Source organism: Pipistrellus kuhlii, unplaced genomic scaffold (assembly GCF_014108245.1).
Source record: "Pipistrellus kuhlii isolate mPipKuh1 unplaced genomic scaffold, mPipKuh1.p scaffold_m20_p_2, whole genome shotgun sequence".
In the NCBI taxonomy this organism is placed as follows: Eukaryota; Metazoa; Chordata; class Mammalia; order Chiroptera; family Vespertilionidae; genus Pipistrellus; species Pipistrellus kuhlii.
This window is the reverse complement of record NW_023425515.1, coordinates 184,588,778-184,602,216: the sequence shown is the minus strand read 5'-3', so window position 1 is coordinate 184,602,216 and position 13,439 is coordinate 184,588,778. Positions and strand designations below refer to the sequence as shown.

The 13,439-nt window shown below is 38.0% G+C and overlaps 1 protein-coding gene across 24 annotated transcripts in view; it reads right to left on the bottom strand.

Annotated features, from left to right (window-relative positions):
• The window catches only part of EIF4G3 (eukaryotic translation initiation factor 4 gamma 3), a 242,118-nt gene that overhangs the window by 7,849 nt on the left and 220,830 nt on the right, over positions 1-13,439 (bottom strand). For all 24 annotated transcript variants that reach the window (XM_045585085.1, XM_045585086.1, XM_036445739.2 and 21 more), the window contains 4 exons: positions 8,543-8,668; positions 5,758-5,839; positions 3,310-3,408; positions 313-459 (listed from right to left, as the gene is read on the bottom strand). In XM_045585085.1, the coding sequence (XP_045441041.1) occupies positions 313-459; positions 3,310-3,408; positions 5,758-5,839; positions 8,543-8,668 (454 nt within the window). The remainder of the gene's footprint in view (positions 1-312; positions 460-3,309; positions 3,409-5,757; positions 5,840-8,542; positions 8,669-13,439) is intronic.

The following is a 13,439-nucleotide window of genomic DNA, read 5'->3' as shown; positions in this document are numbered from 1 at the left end:
CCGGTGGGAAGGAGAGGGGGAAGGGAATGGCGTGGGCGTGGTCCCTGGAGCACAGTCTAGTATTCCCCCTGAAAGGGTCAGGCTACAAATGATGGGCCCGGAAAAAATTAAAGCTCTCATTATAAAACTATGAATCTTATAAAAATAGAAAAACAGCCTTATTGGTTTAAAATACAAATACATGTAAGAATAAAATTAAACTTCATTAAAGTTAAACACTCCCAGGAAGGGAAAGGGTAATGTGTGAATTAAGGAGATCCCTCAGGAATCTTTCTGGCAGAGCTTTCAGGGAAGGTGACATAGTCATTATACCTCTACCCAGTCAAAGATCTGTTCATCATTTGCTTTCTCCTCAATAATGAGTTTCTCAAGTCGATTATATAGCTCTTCAGCAGAGAGTTCTTTCTTTGAAAGTGCTTCAGAGGAACAGGAACCGTCAGATTCTATAAAATCCAACTTCTGAAACACAAAATGTTAAACACATTGATATAATTCAGTGTTGTTATCACCCTGAGAGGAAAACAAAGTCCTGGGGGTATCTTTTGTTTTACACGGATCAAAATGATCAGCACTATCCTTCTGAGTATTTCTCCATTTTTCTCTGCTGTGTATTCCTGATTCTACTTACAGACAAGCAAACAGACAAAACCCCTAGAACAACCTCCTGGGTGCACTCACCTTCTGACCATTCTGGGCTTGTGGTGCTCTTAGCGTCTCCTAGGGCCTTAGGGCATCGTTAATTTTTCTTTCTGCTCCACAAAGTCAGCAAGTTTTTCTTACAAAGCATTTTTATATGTTTAGTGAGTTAATTTTCCAGTATAGTTATTATAATTTAAAAAATTTAAGTTATAGTAACATCTATTGATACAGGGACTTTTTAATTTATAAAATTCAATGATATTCAGTTTCATAGAACAATACCAGAAACTTCATTAGTAAAACAATTAATAAAATAATGTATCTTTTGTAAAGATTAAGAATGATTTTTTAAAAAAACTTTTTAAGCTTTTCTTGTTAAAACCTAAAACACAAACATATTAGGCCAATCCTACACTGGGTCAGGATTATCAATATCACTCTTTTTCACCTTCACATTTTGTCTTGCTGTAAGGTCTCCAAGGGCACTAACAGGAATAAATGGAGCTGTCATCACCTACGACAGCAATGCCTTCTTCGGGAATACCTCCTGAAGGAGCTGACTGAGGCTCTTCTCTAGGAGGTGTCACTCTTCAGAAATATGTCCAGGGTGATTTGCTTCATTTCTTTTTATTATTATTTTCACACACATATTTAAATATAATATTGATTTTTTAGAAAGAGTAAGGGAGAGGGATAGAGTTAGAAACATCGATCAGCTGCTTCCTGCACACCCCCTACTGGGGATGTGCCTGCAACCAAGGTACATGCTCTTGACCGGAATTGAACCTAGGATCCTTCAGTCCGCAGATCGACGTTCTATCCACTGAGCCAAATTGGCAGGGGCTTTTTAAAAAACTTTATTATAGATTTGCTTGTAAGCAGATAATGCACCATGCACATTCTTCTTTATCAAATGTAAACCTTTTAGTGTTGGGGTCCATGTTGTCAAACGTTTTAAGGAGCTTGTTGAGATCTGCAACTGCTTCTGCTAAAGCCTTCAAGGTGAACTTTCTTGGTGGTTCTTCTTTTTCTTCTGCAGTTTCCTTTCTCTTGCCTCTTCTTCAGCTATGTGTTCCTGTTCTAGTACCAACAACTCCTTGTTAGCTAATTCCTCGGGAGCCACCTCTAGCAGTGCTTCAATGTCGTCTTCAACCATACCCAGGTTAAAGCTGCTTGTCATCTCAGGTCACAAACTTATTAATTTTTGCAACTTTTGCTCTACAATGACTGCTGCAGTGTCACTAAGTAATCAGAATTTTTCAGCTCCATTATAATCTTACTAGAGGCCCGATGCATGAAATTTCATGCAAGAGCCTTGGGCCGGCCCCGGTCGCGCGGCTGCGGCTGGGACCTCTGCCGCCTCTGCCGTTACCCCTCCTGCTGCGGACATCTGGAAGAACTTCTGGTCTAATGAACAGATTACCCTTTCATTATTATAGAAAGGACCACTATCGTATATGTGGTCTGGCTTTGACCGAAATGTCATTAAGTGTTGTATTACTATAGTTAGTTTTTACTTCAGCTATTGTAATTTTTCAGATCCAGAATTTGTTTAGTTCTTATTTATAATTTCTACTTCTTTATCCATATTCCCAACTTGTTCATACATCATTCTCCTATAGTTCTTTTTCCATGGTTTTCTTCAGCAATTTGAGCTTATTTAAAAGTTAAAGTTGTTGTCTAGTCGGTACAATGTTTTGGGCTTTCTCAGGGATGCTTTCTGTCAAGTTTCTTTTTTATCCCTGTGAATGAGCCATATTTTCCTGTTTCTCTGTATGCTTTATAATTATTTTGTTGAGAACTAGACATTTTGAATATTATAATGTGGAAACCCTGGATATCATTATCTCCCTTCCCCAGGGACTGCTAATTATGCAGTCATCTGTTTGATGACTTTTATTTTCTATTAATATATTTTATTGATTTTTTTACAGAGAGGAAGGGAGAGGAATAGAGAGTCAGAAATATTGATGAGAGAGAAACAACGATCAGCTGCCTCTTGCACACTCCCTTCTGGGTATGTGCCCGCAACCAAGGTACACGCCCTTGAAGGGAATCGAACCTGGAACCCTTCAATCAGCAGGCCGACGCTTTATCCACTGAGCCACACTGATAACAGCTGTTTGATGACTTTTAGGTAAGGACCACATTCCTCATATGTGGTCACTGATGCCTTTAATTCATTAACTCCACAGGCAGCCAGTAACTCTTATTTTGGTCTAATTTTAATGACTAGAATGTTAATGAAATTACATTCCTTTCCTTTATAAAATATATTTACTATGGCCCTAGCTGGTTTGGGTTCAGTGGACAGAGTGCTGGCCTGTGGACTAAAGGGTCCTGGATTCAGTTCTAATCAAGGGCACATGCCTGGGTTGCAGGCTTGATCCCCAGTAGGGGGCGTGCAGGAGGCTCTTATCAATGATTCTCTCTCATCATTGATGTTTCTCTCTCTCTTCCTCTCTGAAATGATTAAAAAATAATAATAAGATAAAATAGACTTATTATGGTTGGCCCTTGAACAACATGGGGGTGAGGGAAACCAACCATCTGTGCAGTTAAAATCTGTGTATAAATTAAACTGGCCCTCCACATATACATATTCCATATTCCCAATTGTGGACTGAAAATATGTACCATCAGACAGGAAGAAATAAGTCTTGCTCTTACCTGTTCCAAGAGGAAATTATGTACATCTTTCCCTTCTGGTAACAAGTCCTTCCAGCTGAGGTCAGCCTCCCTCCACAGGGCTCCCACTTTCTTATGGCTCTGAAACAGGTTAGTCAAAACCCATTTACTTTTACATTGGCAAGAGAAAAAAATAGAGTGCAGAACTGTTAAGACTGAAAAACAAAAACTTTCCCTTGCTGATATGAAGTTAATTTCTTAGGACTCTAAGCATTGAAGCTGAGATGTCTGAAAGGATGGAAATATAATGGTGAATGACTGAAATTTAGCTGTTTCAGGTTTAATAATATTTTACTGGGTGACTAATATGAGGATTGGCAAGCTGGTACTTGGAATTAAAAAGTGATTAAAACACAGAGTTTACAAATTCAACACTTTCCAAATATTGCTATAAACATCTGCTATTAAAGCCATTCAACAATCTCACTGGTACTCCTCTTCCCAGATCACGGTTATGCTGACTAACGTGAGAAGGCTAATAGCTGTTGCTCTCGAATCAGGAATGAAGTATTTCAAGGGAAAAGCATAGGTTGAATGCAAGAAACGGAGAAGAGCTGTGACCAGCTAGAAAACTGATGAGGAGGTGCAAGCCTACTGCTTGCATAAAGGCACAGCCATAAAGGAAAGCGTCAGGTTTTGAGGCTGCTTGACTGCAGAGTTTATGCTCCATGAGAATTTTACTTTTTTACAAAAAAAGTTAACAAGAATTTTGAGTTTTAGATGGGAGAGAAGTAGGGACTTTTTGCTCTACAATTAGGGTTCAATAAAAACCTTAGTGCCTGCAAGCAAAGTGTATTACTAACAAATAGATAATCAACTAGAACTAGAGTCCAGGTTATTTAATATACCTGTTTATGAATTACTATTACACAAGTGTAACACAGAAGGACTTCTCTAGATTTATAAGGAGAAGTGAAACACTGAATTGTTTTTATCAATGCCTATAAAACAATAAAAACTATCATCTCAATATTTGTAGTTTTGGTTTGAATAAGTCAGAAATCACTCCAGAATCTTCATGCCTGAGTTCTATTTTGTTTTGACATCTGACCCCAGGCATTACATCACCTTTATGGTGACACACCTCTTTCCCACACCAACCCTTAGACCTCTGAGTGCACTGACACATTCTTTTGAAACTATTGGGTTTGACTCATCTGTCTCCCTCTCCAGTTTATAAATTTCTTTTTTGTAAAATATATTTTATTGATTTTGTACAGAGAGGAAGGGAGAGAGATAGAGAACTAGAAACATCGATGGGAGAGAGTCATCGATCAGCTGCCTCTTGCACACCCCCCACTGGGGATATGCCCGCAACCAAGGTACATGCCCTTGACCGGAATCGAACCCGGGTTCAGTCCCCAAGCCGACGCTCTATCCAATGAGCCAAACCGGTTTCGGCCAGTTTATAAATTTCTTGATGGTTTGGTGTTCTTTGTGGATTGAGATCCTAACATAGACCATTGCAGAGAATTGTATTTTACAAATTGTAAAAAAATTGTATAGTATTTATTAAATTAAAATAAATTTAACTTTAAGATAGAGATTTACAATCGTCAGTCATTTTTACCACCTACTTGTAATCATATTACCTAGCCCATGATAAAAAATAATAAAATCAATCATATTTTTAAAAATCATTACCCAAGGATATGTTCTCATTAGTTTGTAGAGAGAGAGGAAGGAGTGAAGGAGAAACATGGATGTGAGAGGGAAACTGATCAGTTGCCTCCAGTGCATGGCCCAACCAGGGATCAAATTCTCAATCTTTTGGTGTATGGGACAATGCTCCAACTAATGAGCCAATGGCCAGGGGAAAAAAATCAATCATTTAATGATTAATCCCATCTTTCTCTGAAAGCAGAGGAATTTTCATGCAAATAAATAAAAAAGTATAAATAATGCAGCCTTTAAAAAAAAAAAAAATATATATATATATATATATATATGTTTTTATTGATTTCAGAGAGAGAAAGGAAGCGAGAGATAGAAACATCAATGATGAGAGAGAATCATTAATCGGCTGCCTCCTGCATGCCTCTTGACCAGAATCGAACCTGTGACCCTTCAGTCCTCAGATGGAGAGTCTATCCATTGAGTCAAACCACCTGGGGCAACAATACAATCATTTTGTTTCAAGGGAAGATAAATTAACTAGCCACAAATAAAACATATCTTGAAATTCTTTAGAATTTTACCAAACCTAGTTGACATTAGGTAATTCTTTTCCAAGTTACCAGTAAACAGAAGAACAAATAAACCCCTGGAAGAAACTTGAACCAGAGACCTCACCCTTTTTTTTTTTCCAAATAATAAAAGAAAACTGAATTACGTGCATTGTGACATCTAAGCTATTGACAAATAACCCAAGGTCAAAATCACTGCCCTTCCTAGTATGCTGTTCAGTCAGACATTCAGTTTAACACTCACCATTTGTTTGCATAGAAGGTGCAATATTTCAGAAAGCAAGATTCCAGCTCTTCCAACAGGAAGTAAAGGTTTGCAAAATTCTCTGTAAAAGAAACGAGTAGTGATAAGAACCTCAGAACAAATTCCCTGTTCTAGAACAGTAGCCTGGCAAACAATGTGTGCCAAAAGAACAGATACTGTACATCTAAATAACACCGGGCCAGCCAAATCCACTTCAGGACTCGGAGTAATTTTTAGCAGAAATAGGTGAGAAACTTCAGGTTCATTTTATGCTTCATGGAGAAGCTGGAAAAGGACGTTAAAATTCCTGGGTTTTGCCTTTTTCTGTAACTGCTTCCATTATAAAAGCAACTGCATTCTCACTTAATAATCTATTTATTTACATAAATCCTTGCCTCAGTGGTTGAGCATTGGCCTATGAACCAGGAGGAGGAGGTTCGATTCCTGGTCGGGGGACATGTCTGGGTTGTGGGCTTAATCCACGGGTTGGGACATGCAAGAGGCAGCTGATCAATGATACGTTCTCATCAGTGATGTATCTATCTCTCTCTCCGTCTCCCTTCCTCTTTGAAATCCATAACAATATATTTTTAAAAAATAAACCCCACTTTAAGCTGAAAGGAGAGAAACACCTTAGGTAATAGGGAGTTATAAAACTTAGTTATTAAGTGTTTTTAAGAAAGGAAGCCTTTTAAAAAATATATATTTTTTATTGATTTCAGAAAGGAAGGGAGAGAGATTGATAGAAACATCATCGATGAGAGAGAATCATTGATGTCCCTTACTGGGGTGGAATTAAGCCCACAACCTAGGCATGTGCCCTTGGCAGGAATCAAACCTGGGACCCTTTAGTCTAGGGGTGTCGAACTCAATCAGAGAAGGGGCCAAAATCTAAAATCCAGCCTAAATCGCGGGCCGAATGGTTTACTGAACAGTCATAAACTGTCATTGTGATGGAAATGCAGCAGAGTGCAGTGATGACAGCGCGGTGCGGGCCACATTGCAAGGCCTGGCGGGACGGATTTGGCCCGCGGGCCTTGTGTTTGACACATGTGCTTTAGTCTGTAGGCCAAAGCTCTATCCACTGAGCAAAACCGGCAGAGCAGGAGAGCCCATTTTTTAAAGAATATAGATGAAACACAGAAATGGACCAATTTTCTCATAGTCTAAGCCTAAACTGTATTCTGTAGGATATCAATAGTCATTCCTTAAGAAAAACAAGTCTATAGTCAATTAAGTGAGGCATTGTGAATTAAACAAACATAGTTTTTACTTTTTTTTTTTTTTAATACTTTAGAATTGGCCTAATCTTGAATGTGCTATAATAACCTTGTGAATGTCAAAGAAAGAGACACAACAGCATATAAACTTTGACTATATGAACAATTTTTGGGGAAGTACTAGCCTATACGACATGGCAATAATTTCTCACTCATGTTCAAATTTAGGAATTTAGGAATGTCTGAGACCTCAGTTCCTTTTGTAACAACCTGAGCATGCACTATGCAGGTGTCATAGTCTGATAAGCTATTATGTGGAAATACAACTTCTTACAACACTGGAGCAATGACAGACATAGGAGTTAGGTAACATTAAGTTTCCAGGAGCAACCACCCTCTTGTCAGTTACGTGACTCTGGAGCCAAATCTGTAACCACTGCTGCCCTCAAAGGACCACAAGGCTAGAATATCCCCGCACTCACGCAGTATAGACCTAATATAACGGGACATTCTTATATTAAAATTGGAAGTCTCAAATAGTCATGGGCTGCGACCAAGAGTCTCCATAGGCTATGGCAGCAATTTTCAACTGGTGTGCCACAAGAATTTTTTAAAATGTAGTAATCATTTAATGAATAAATAAATGAATTTACTCATTCATGAATTCATTAAGATTTATTAAACTTTAGTTTTACAACCTAATGAACCAGAATGTTAAGAATAAAAAAGAAAATACATAAGGAAGTACGGAGGGATTATGTAGACAGGAGGAGAAGGGGGGCAGAGGGGTGTCAGTCAACAGGATAGAAGAGCAGGATAGGAAATGATGGCAGATCCTGGCACAGTTAGGAAACTTTCGAGTAGATTAATATAACCAGACAAGAGTTTGTGTGTGCTGGGCTGGGGAGCAAGTGGTGGTAGGTGGGAACTGATTGGAAGAAGAAAGCTGGAGTTAGAAAATATGAAATTGAAGATAAAAACAAAGGCCAGATTATAAAGTGTTTATTAGTCAAGCAGTTTGATCTTAAAGACAAATAGAAAATTTAACACAGCATAACATTTTTTGAGGTAAAGGAGTTTTCTCTTTAGAATTAGATCTTCTAGGAGTTTTATGGTTTCAGTCTTTGCTCCATTTCCAATTAACTTTGCGAGTGGGCTAAGATAGAGTTTAATTTATTCTTCCGCATTTGGTTATCCAGTTTTCCCAACATTATTTATTGAGGAGATTATCCTTTCCCCAGCCACAAGAATTTTTAAAACGGGTAATACGTGACTATTTAGTCAGGGGCACTGACCTTTTCCTTAGATTGTCAAATAAGGAAATGACAACAGCCAACACAACAAGAGCTGTTTGGGGTGAGTGAGTAAAAATCATACCTATTTTTGTAAGATCAGCAAAAATATATATTTCTACTTGTGCTGCAAAATTTTAGTAATTAGTGTGCCATGAGATGAAAAAGGTTGAAATTGCTGTACTAAGGGAACAGCACTAAGCTAGAAGGCCAGCTGATGAGTTTTGCATCAGCTTAACTCGACATACAGCAAAAGAAACAAGAACAACTTACATGATAAGTTCTCGCATTGAGATTCCACCTTCTTTTAACATGGGAGTTACCAGTTCAGCAAGGTACAACCAAATATGAGGAATATCAATGGCCATGTCATCTGCTGTTTCCAATGTTTCTGAAAAACTAAAAAAGAAAAAAATTCACATGCAAATGTAATCCAAAAGTTAAGATTAAATAAAAAGACCAAAATCAGTCAGCAAAGAAGTGCCTATTAAGCACGTGCTATGTTAGGTACTTTTCTGGGCATAAAGTAACTGGTTCTTGCTCTCAAAGAGCTTATATTAGTGTGGAAAGAGGGAGAGAAAAGCATACTTGCAGATAGGGCCAATTCAATACGCTTAGGAACATGAAATATGGTGCTAGGATATCCCAAAACAGCTGGTGGTCAGAAATACTTCTGTATTGAGGTGACATTTGAAAGACTTAAATGTTGGAAATGAGGCAGCCATGTGAAATTCTGGGGGAATAGCTATCAATTTAATCCCACACTATAAAGAGCTCATTATAGTTGAGTATCATATCTTTGGAGTCAGCCAGAAGCACTATCTGAAAATTTTGTGTAGTGCAGACCAGAAAAAGCAAAATCCGTTGTCCTTGAGGAGCTTACAATAGGGGAAAAACTGGAAGAATATAAAGAGTTGGACAACTTTACTAACAACATCAAACATTATAACATGTTACCAACTATTATATCTTTAAAGAAAAGTTAATGGTTTGAAATATTTCTCAATATGAAGTGAAATAAATGAGATTTGAATATAGTACTTATTAGGAAAGTCAAATACCAAAATATCAGTGCAATTTTACTTAGGCTCAACAGCATAGCTACTTAGTTATAAGCATAAAAATATAACCTAAGACTTTCTTAATTAGTCCGATATATAGCATTTTAAAAAAGTACACAGCAAAAGTAAATTTAATTATAGGAGACACATACTTACAAGGAAATAAACACAATCACAAGAAAAGGGAAGAATGAATGACGAGGCCATGGGCAGGTGGTGTTTGCCTTCATGTCTTTTCAGATCTCTGATGTATAGTGTGTGCTTTTCCACTGCAGTTCTAGCTTCTAGCAAGTATGCCTCTCTTCGTTCCCTTCCTCAGAAGCCTACACATCACGTCATTAAATTTTTCACTTAAACAAAAAGGTACCGCTACTAGGCACAGTCACATCCCTAAAGGTGCTACTTCAAAACAGTGTGCAGCTTCACCACATTCTCCAATTCTGGGCTTTATGAATTCTTAACGCCAACTTTCTGAATTTCCAGCTTGGAATTACTTGACATCTATTTGTGATACAACAGATACTTGACTATTCTCCCATTATGTGCAGACTTTCAGCTCAGTTAATGTGCTTCTAATGGACCATAATCTGGACGGACTCCAAGATTTCTGGGTTAATCGCCCTATAATGCCAATTCATGTTCCAAGGGTTAATGGCGTAGATTAGGCTGTTTAACGAGCCTGTGAGACAATATCTGCAGTCGTGCTGGTCGTTCAGCAGTATAACTGCTGCTATTTTCATCTCATATGACACCTAAAAGATACCCATATTCTTGCTTTGGTATTCTACTTCTCAATTAGTCCTGGGACTATCTGCAGAACACAATCACTGGTCAAATCCATACTGCTGATAAAAACGCACACACTATGTTTGGCTTAACACAGGATTTCCATAAAACAAGCCAGTTATGAAACATTTCTTTTTAGTTCCTAAATCCTTTTGTATGATTTTAAAAGAAAATCCAAGGTGTATAGAAGCTCCTACACACAGTAGTCTTTGGGCTACATTCTACAATGCCTTGCAGAATACACATGTTCTGCTGCCTGAATGAAACAGAGCTATACCATGCCCCTGCTTCTTGGCATGTAGTGACCTTCACATCCACTGGACTGCACTGCGGAAAGGGTCCATGGATGGGACTTCAGGAATCCTCTCCCCATTTCAATGATAGAAGATCTACTTTTACTTATTTAATACACTGGGTTCCTGCCTAAAATTTACTTTAGAAAAGGAGTACATGGTTAAAAGTTGGAATTTTAAAAAATTCAATAAAGGTCTGATCAGAAACCTGCTAAAAGGGCAAAATCATCTAACACAGTTTGGAAATGATATTGTCAGCAGCTCTTGCACAATTTGCATGAAGACAAATTTTAAATGGAAATTTGGCTGTAGATAAATAAAGAAGAGATAGTGAATACATCTAAAAGTCAGGTTAATCAAGTATTATTATGACTAATCAAATGAATCTAGCTACAGGTAAAAGGGAGAAATAAAAGAAGACGAAAAGCCTTCTACTGCAGTATCATCCGCAAAGACTATTTAGTCTAGATCCTTCCTAGATGAGCAAACCGGGTCATCACTGTCCACTGGCACCTCTGCAACTTGCACTTGAACCTTAGTATGAATATCTGTGTGAGCTCTGAACTCTAACTGCTTACAAAGGCAAAAATGCCATTGTGGCAAGTTCCAAAAAAGTAGTTCAGGAGGAGATAAAAATTTCCTCTCCAACAAATATTTCTCAATACCAACATATCAAGCTTCCTGAAGGACACATATTTTGTGTTTATTGTCAACTCCATTTTTTACCATCCTGGATATCATGTTTATTAACCTTTCAAAGTGATTCCAATTCTGTGGCTAATAGTTGAGTATACTCGCCTACCCTTACTAGACACCTTTAAAAAGGAAGTCTTCTAGAGCCATGATAGAAAATGACTGTATCAGCCATGCTTGAACTGCACCCACCCACCTACTTTACATCATAAAGCATTTAGATTCAAGTCCCGAAAATTCTAAGAGAATTGGCTGATGTTGCCTTTGTGGAGATATATGGCGACTGTTATGCTCAGAGCTGCTATAGCATCTTGTAAGGAAAATTCCAAAGGTTCTAAGCTTTATTTATAAACAACCTGACAAAAAGAGCCTATGTGAAGCTTCTGTCTCACCTAACTTAATATTCAGTAGCACTGCATGCCTTAAAAGGGACTGCAGGAGAGATGGCTCGCTTGGGAAACTAGACAGAAACAGCTTCAGTGACTGCTCAAAAGTTAGCATCTAGGCAGCAGCAGCATACAAGGAAGCTAACGTCAGAAGCTCCCCCACAATGCTGTATAAAAACAAAAAAATTTGGATGTTGGGACTAAAAAGATAAAAGATTAGGACCTTTCCATGGCTCCAATAAACTGGCCTCTCTGGACAGCATGGACTATTTAGAACTTGGACTTTAGAGGTAATTGGGAAACTCTGGTCTATTTGCAGGAAGCCTCTTAGTGGATAATCACATGACACTATCTGTTTGTTTCCATCTTAAAAAACATTGCCAGGTCTCCCCATTTAGGGAGAAATAGGGGTCTTTGTAGAGGTTCTGACTAAGGATGGCCTGGTTAGGTCTAATTTAATATTAAAAGTTAGCCTGGAAAATAAATAAATAAATAAATAAATAAATAAATAAATAAATAAATAAAAGCAAGCTAGCCTGGAGCCACTGCATTACCTCTAGCTGCAGAAGGAAGTAAAAATAGAAAAAGATGAAGTACCATATTTTTCGGACCATAAGACGCACTTTTTCCCCCCCAGAAGTGGGGGGAAAAAGTCCCTGCGTCTTATGGTCCAAATATAGCCTACACATATACTTAAAAAAAAAAAGTTTTTTTACTTGCCCGGCTCTGTGTGGTCTCTGTGTGCTTGCCCGGCTCTAAAATGGTTCTAAATGCTGCTGTTTACTTTACAGGGTTGATTACATGTGTTTATGACTGTGATGTTGGGTTTTAATGCACATAAAATATTTTAGGACACTATTTGTTTCAGAATCTTTTTTTCTTCATTTCCCTTCTCTAAAAACTGGTGCGTCTTATGGTCCGGAGCGTCTTATGGTCCGAAAAATACGGTAGTTACTGAGACAAAGAAGTGTTAATCTCATTTTCAGTCTAAATAAATAGTGGTGGCAGTACTATCAGCAGCAGCTGCAGTGCCAGTGAGAGTGTGGGTACCACTACTGGAAGGCACTTTTTCCTCAAGGGACCAGCGAAGGGAAATGCAAATGTCTGAGACAGCCTAGAAACCCAGCCGGCACCTCACAAATTCAAGTAAAACTGATGAAGCCAGATACACTTCTTGGGGTCTCCGAATATGAGTCAATTTCTGAGTACAGTTTGAAGAGAGGCATGAAACGGTAAATAATCCAGCATTTTCCAAAATTTCTGGTGACTATAGCTTAATATCTGGGTAAAAGCAATTTTTTAATAAAATAATAGTTATTGCAAATGTAGTTTCTAGGGGGTTGAAATTATACTTTCAAGTTGCCTAGTGGCAGACCTGTTTGTTTGTACACCCCTCATTGCTTTTACTGTTTATATTGGCTGGTTACTGGAGTGAACAACTTATTTCTCTTTTAAAACTGGAAACCATTCTGGCCTTAAATGCCAACAACCACAGCAATTTTTGCCAGAGTTTCTTATTAAATTTTAACTGGGACCGATGGCCTTAATCTAGTCAGAGAAATCTAACTTACTGCTGAAAGACAACTTGAAAAAAATGTTTCTACTGATTTTTTTAGAGAGAGGGAGAGGTTGAGAGAGAGAGAAACATTGACTGGTTATCTCCGGTATAACCCCTATTAGGGATTGAATTGAAACCCAGGCATATGCCCTGACTTGGAATTGAATCCATGACCTCGTGGTGCATAGGATGATGCTCAATCCACTGAGCCACACTGACCAGGCTGAAAGACAACTTTTTAATGATCCTAAGGGCAAGTATAAATTTTCCAGAACCTTGAGGACAATGCCACCTTTCCTCACAAATCAAATGAGTAATTTTTCTAAGTACATTCAATCTTGGCATTTATTTTATTGTTTTTAAAATATATTTTTATTGATTTTAGAGAGGAAA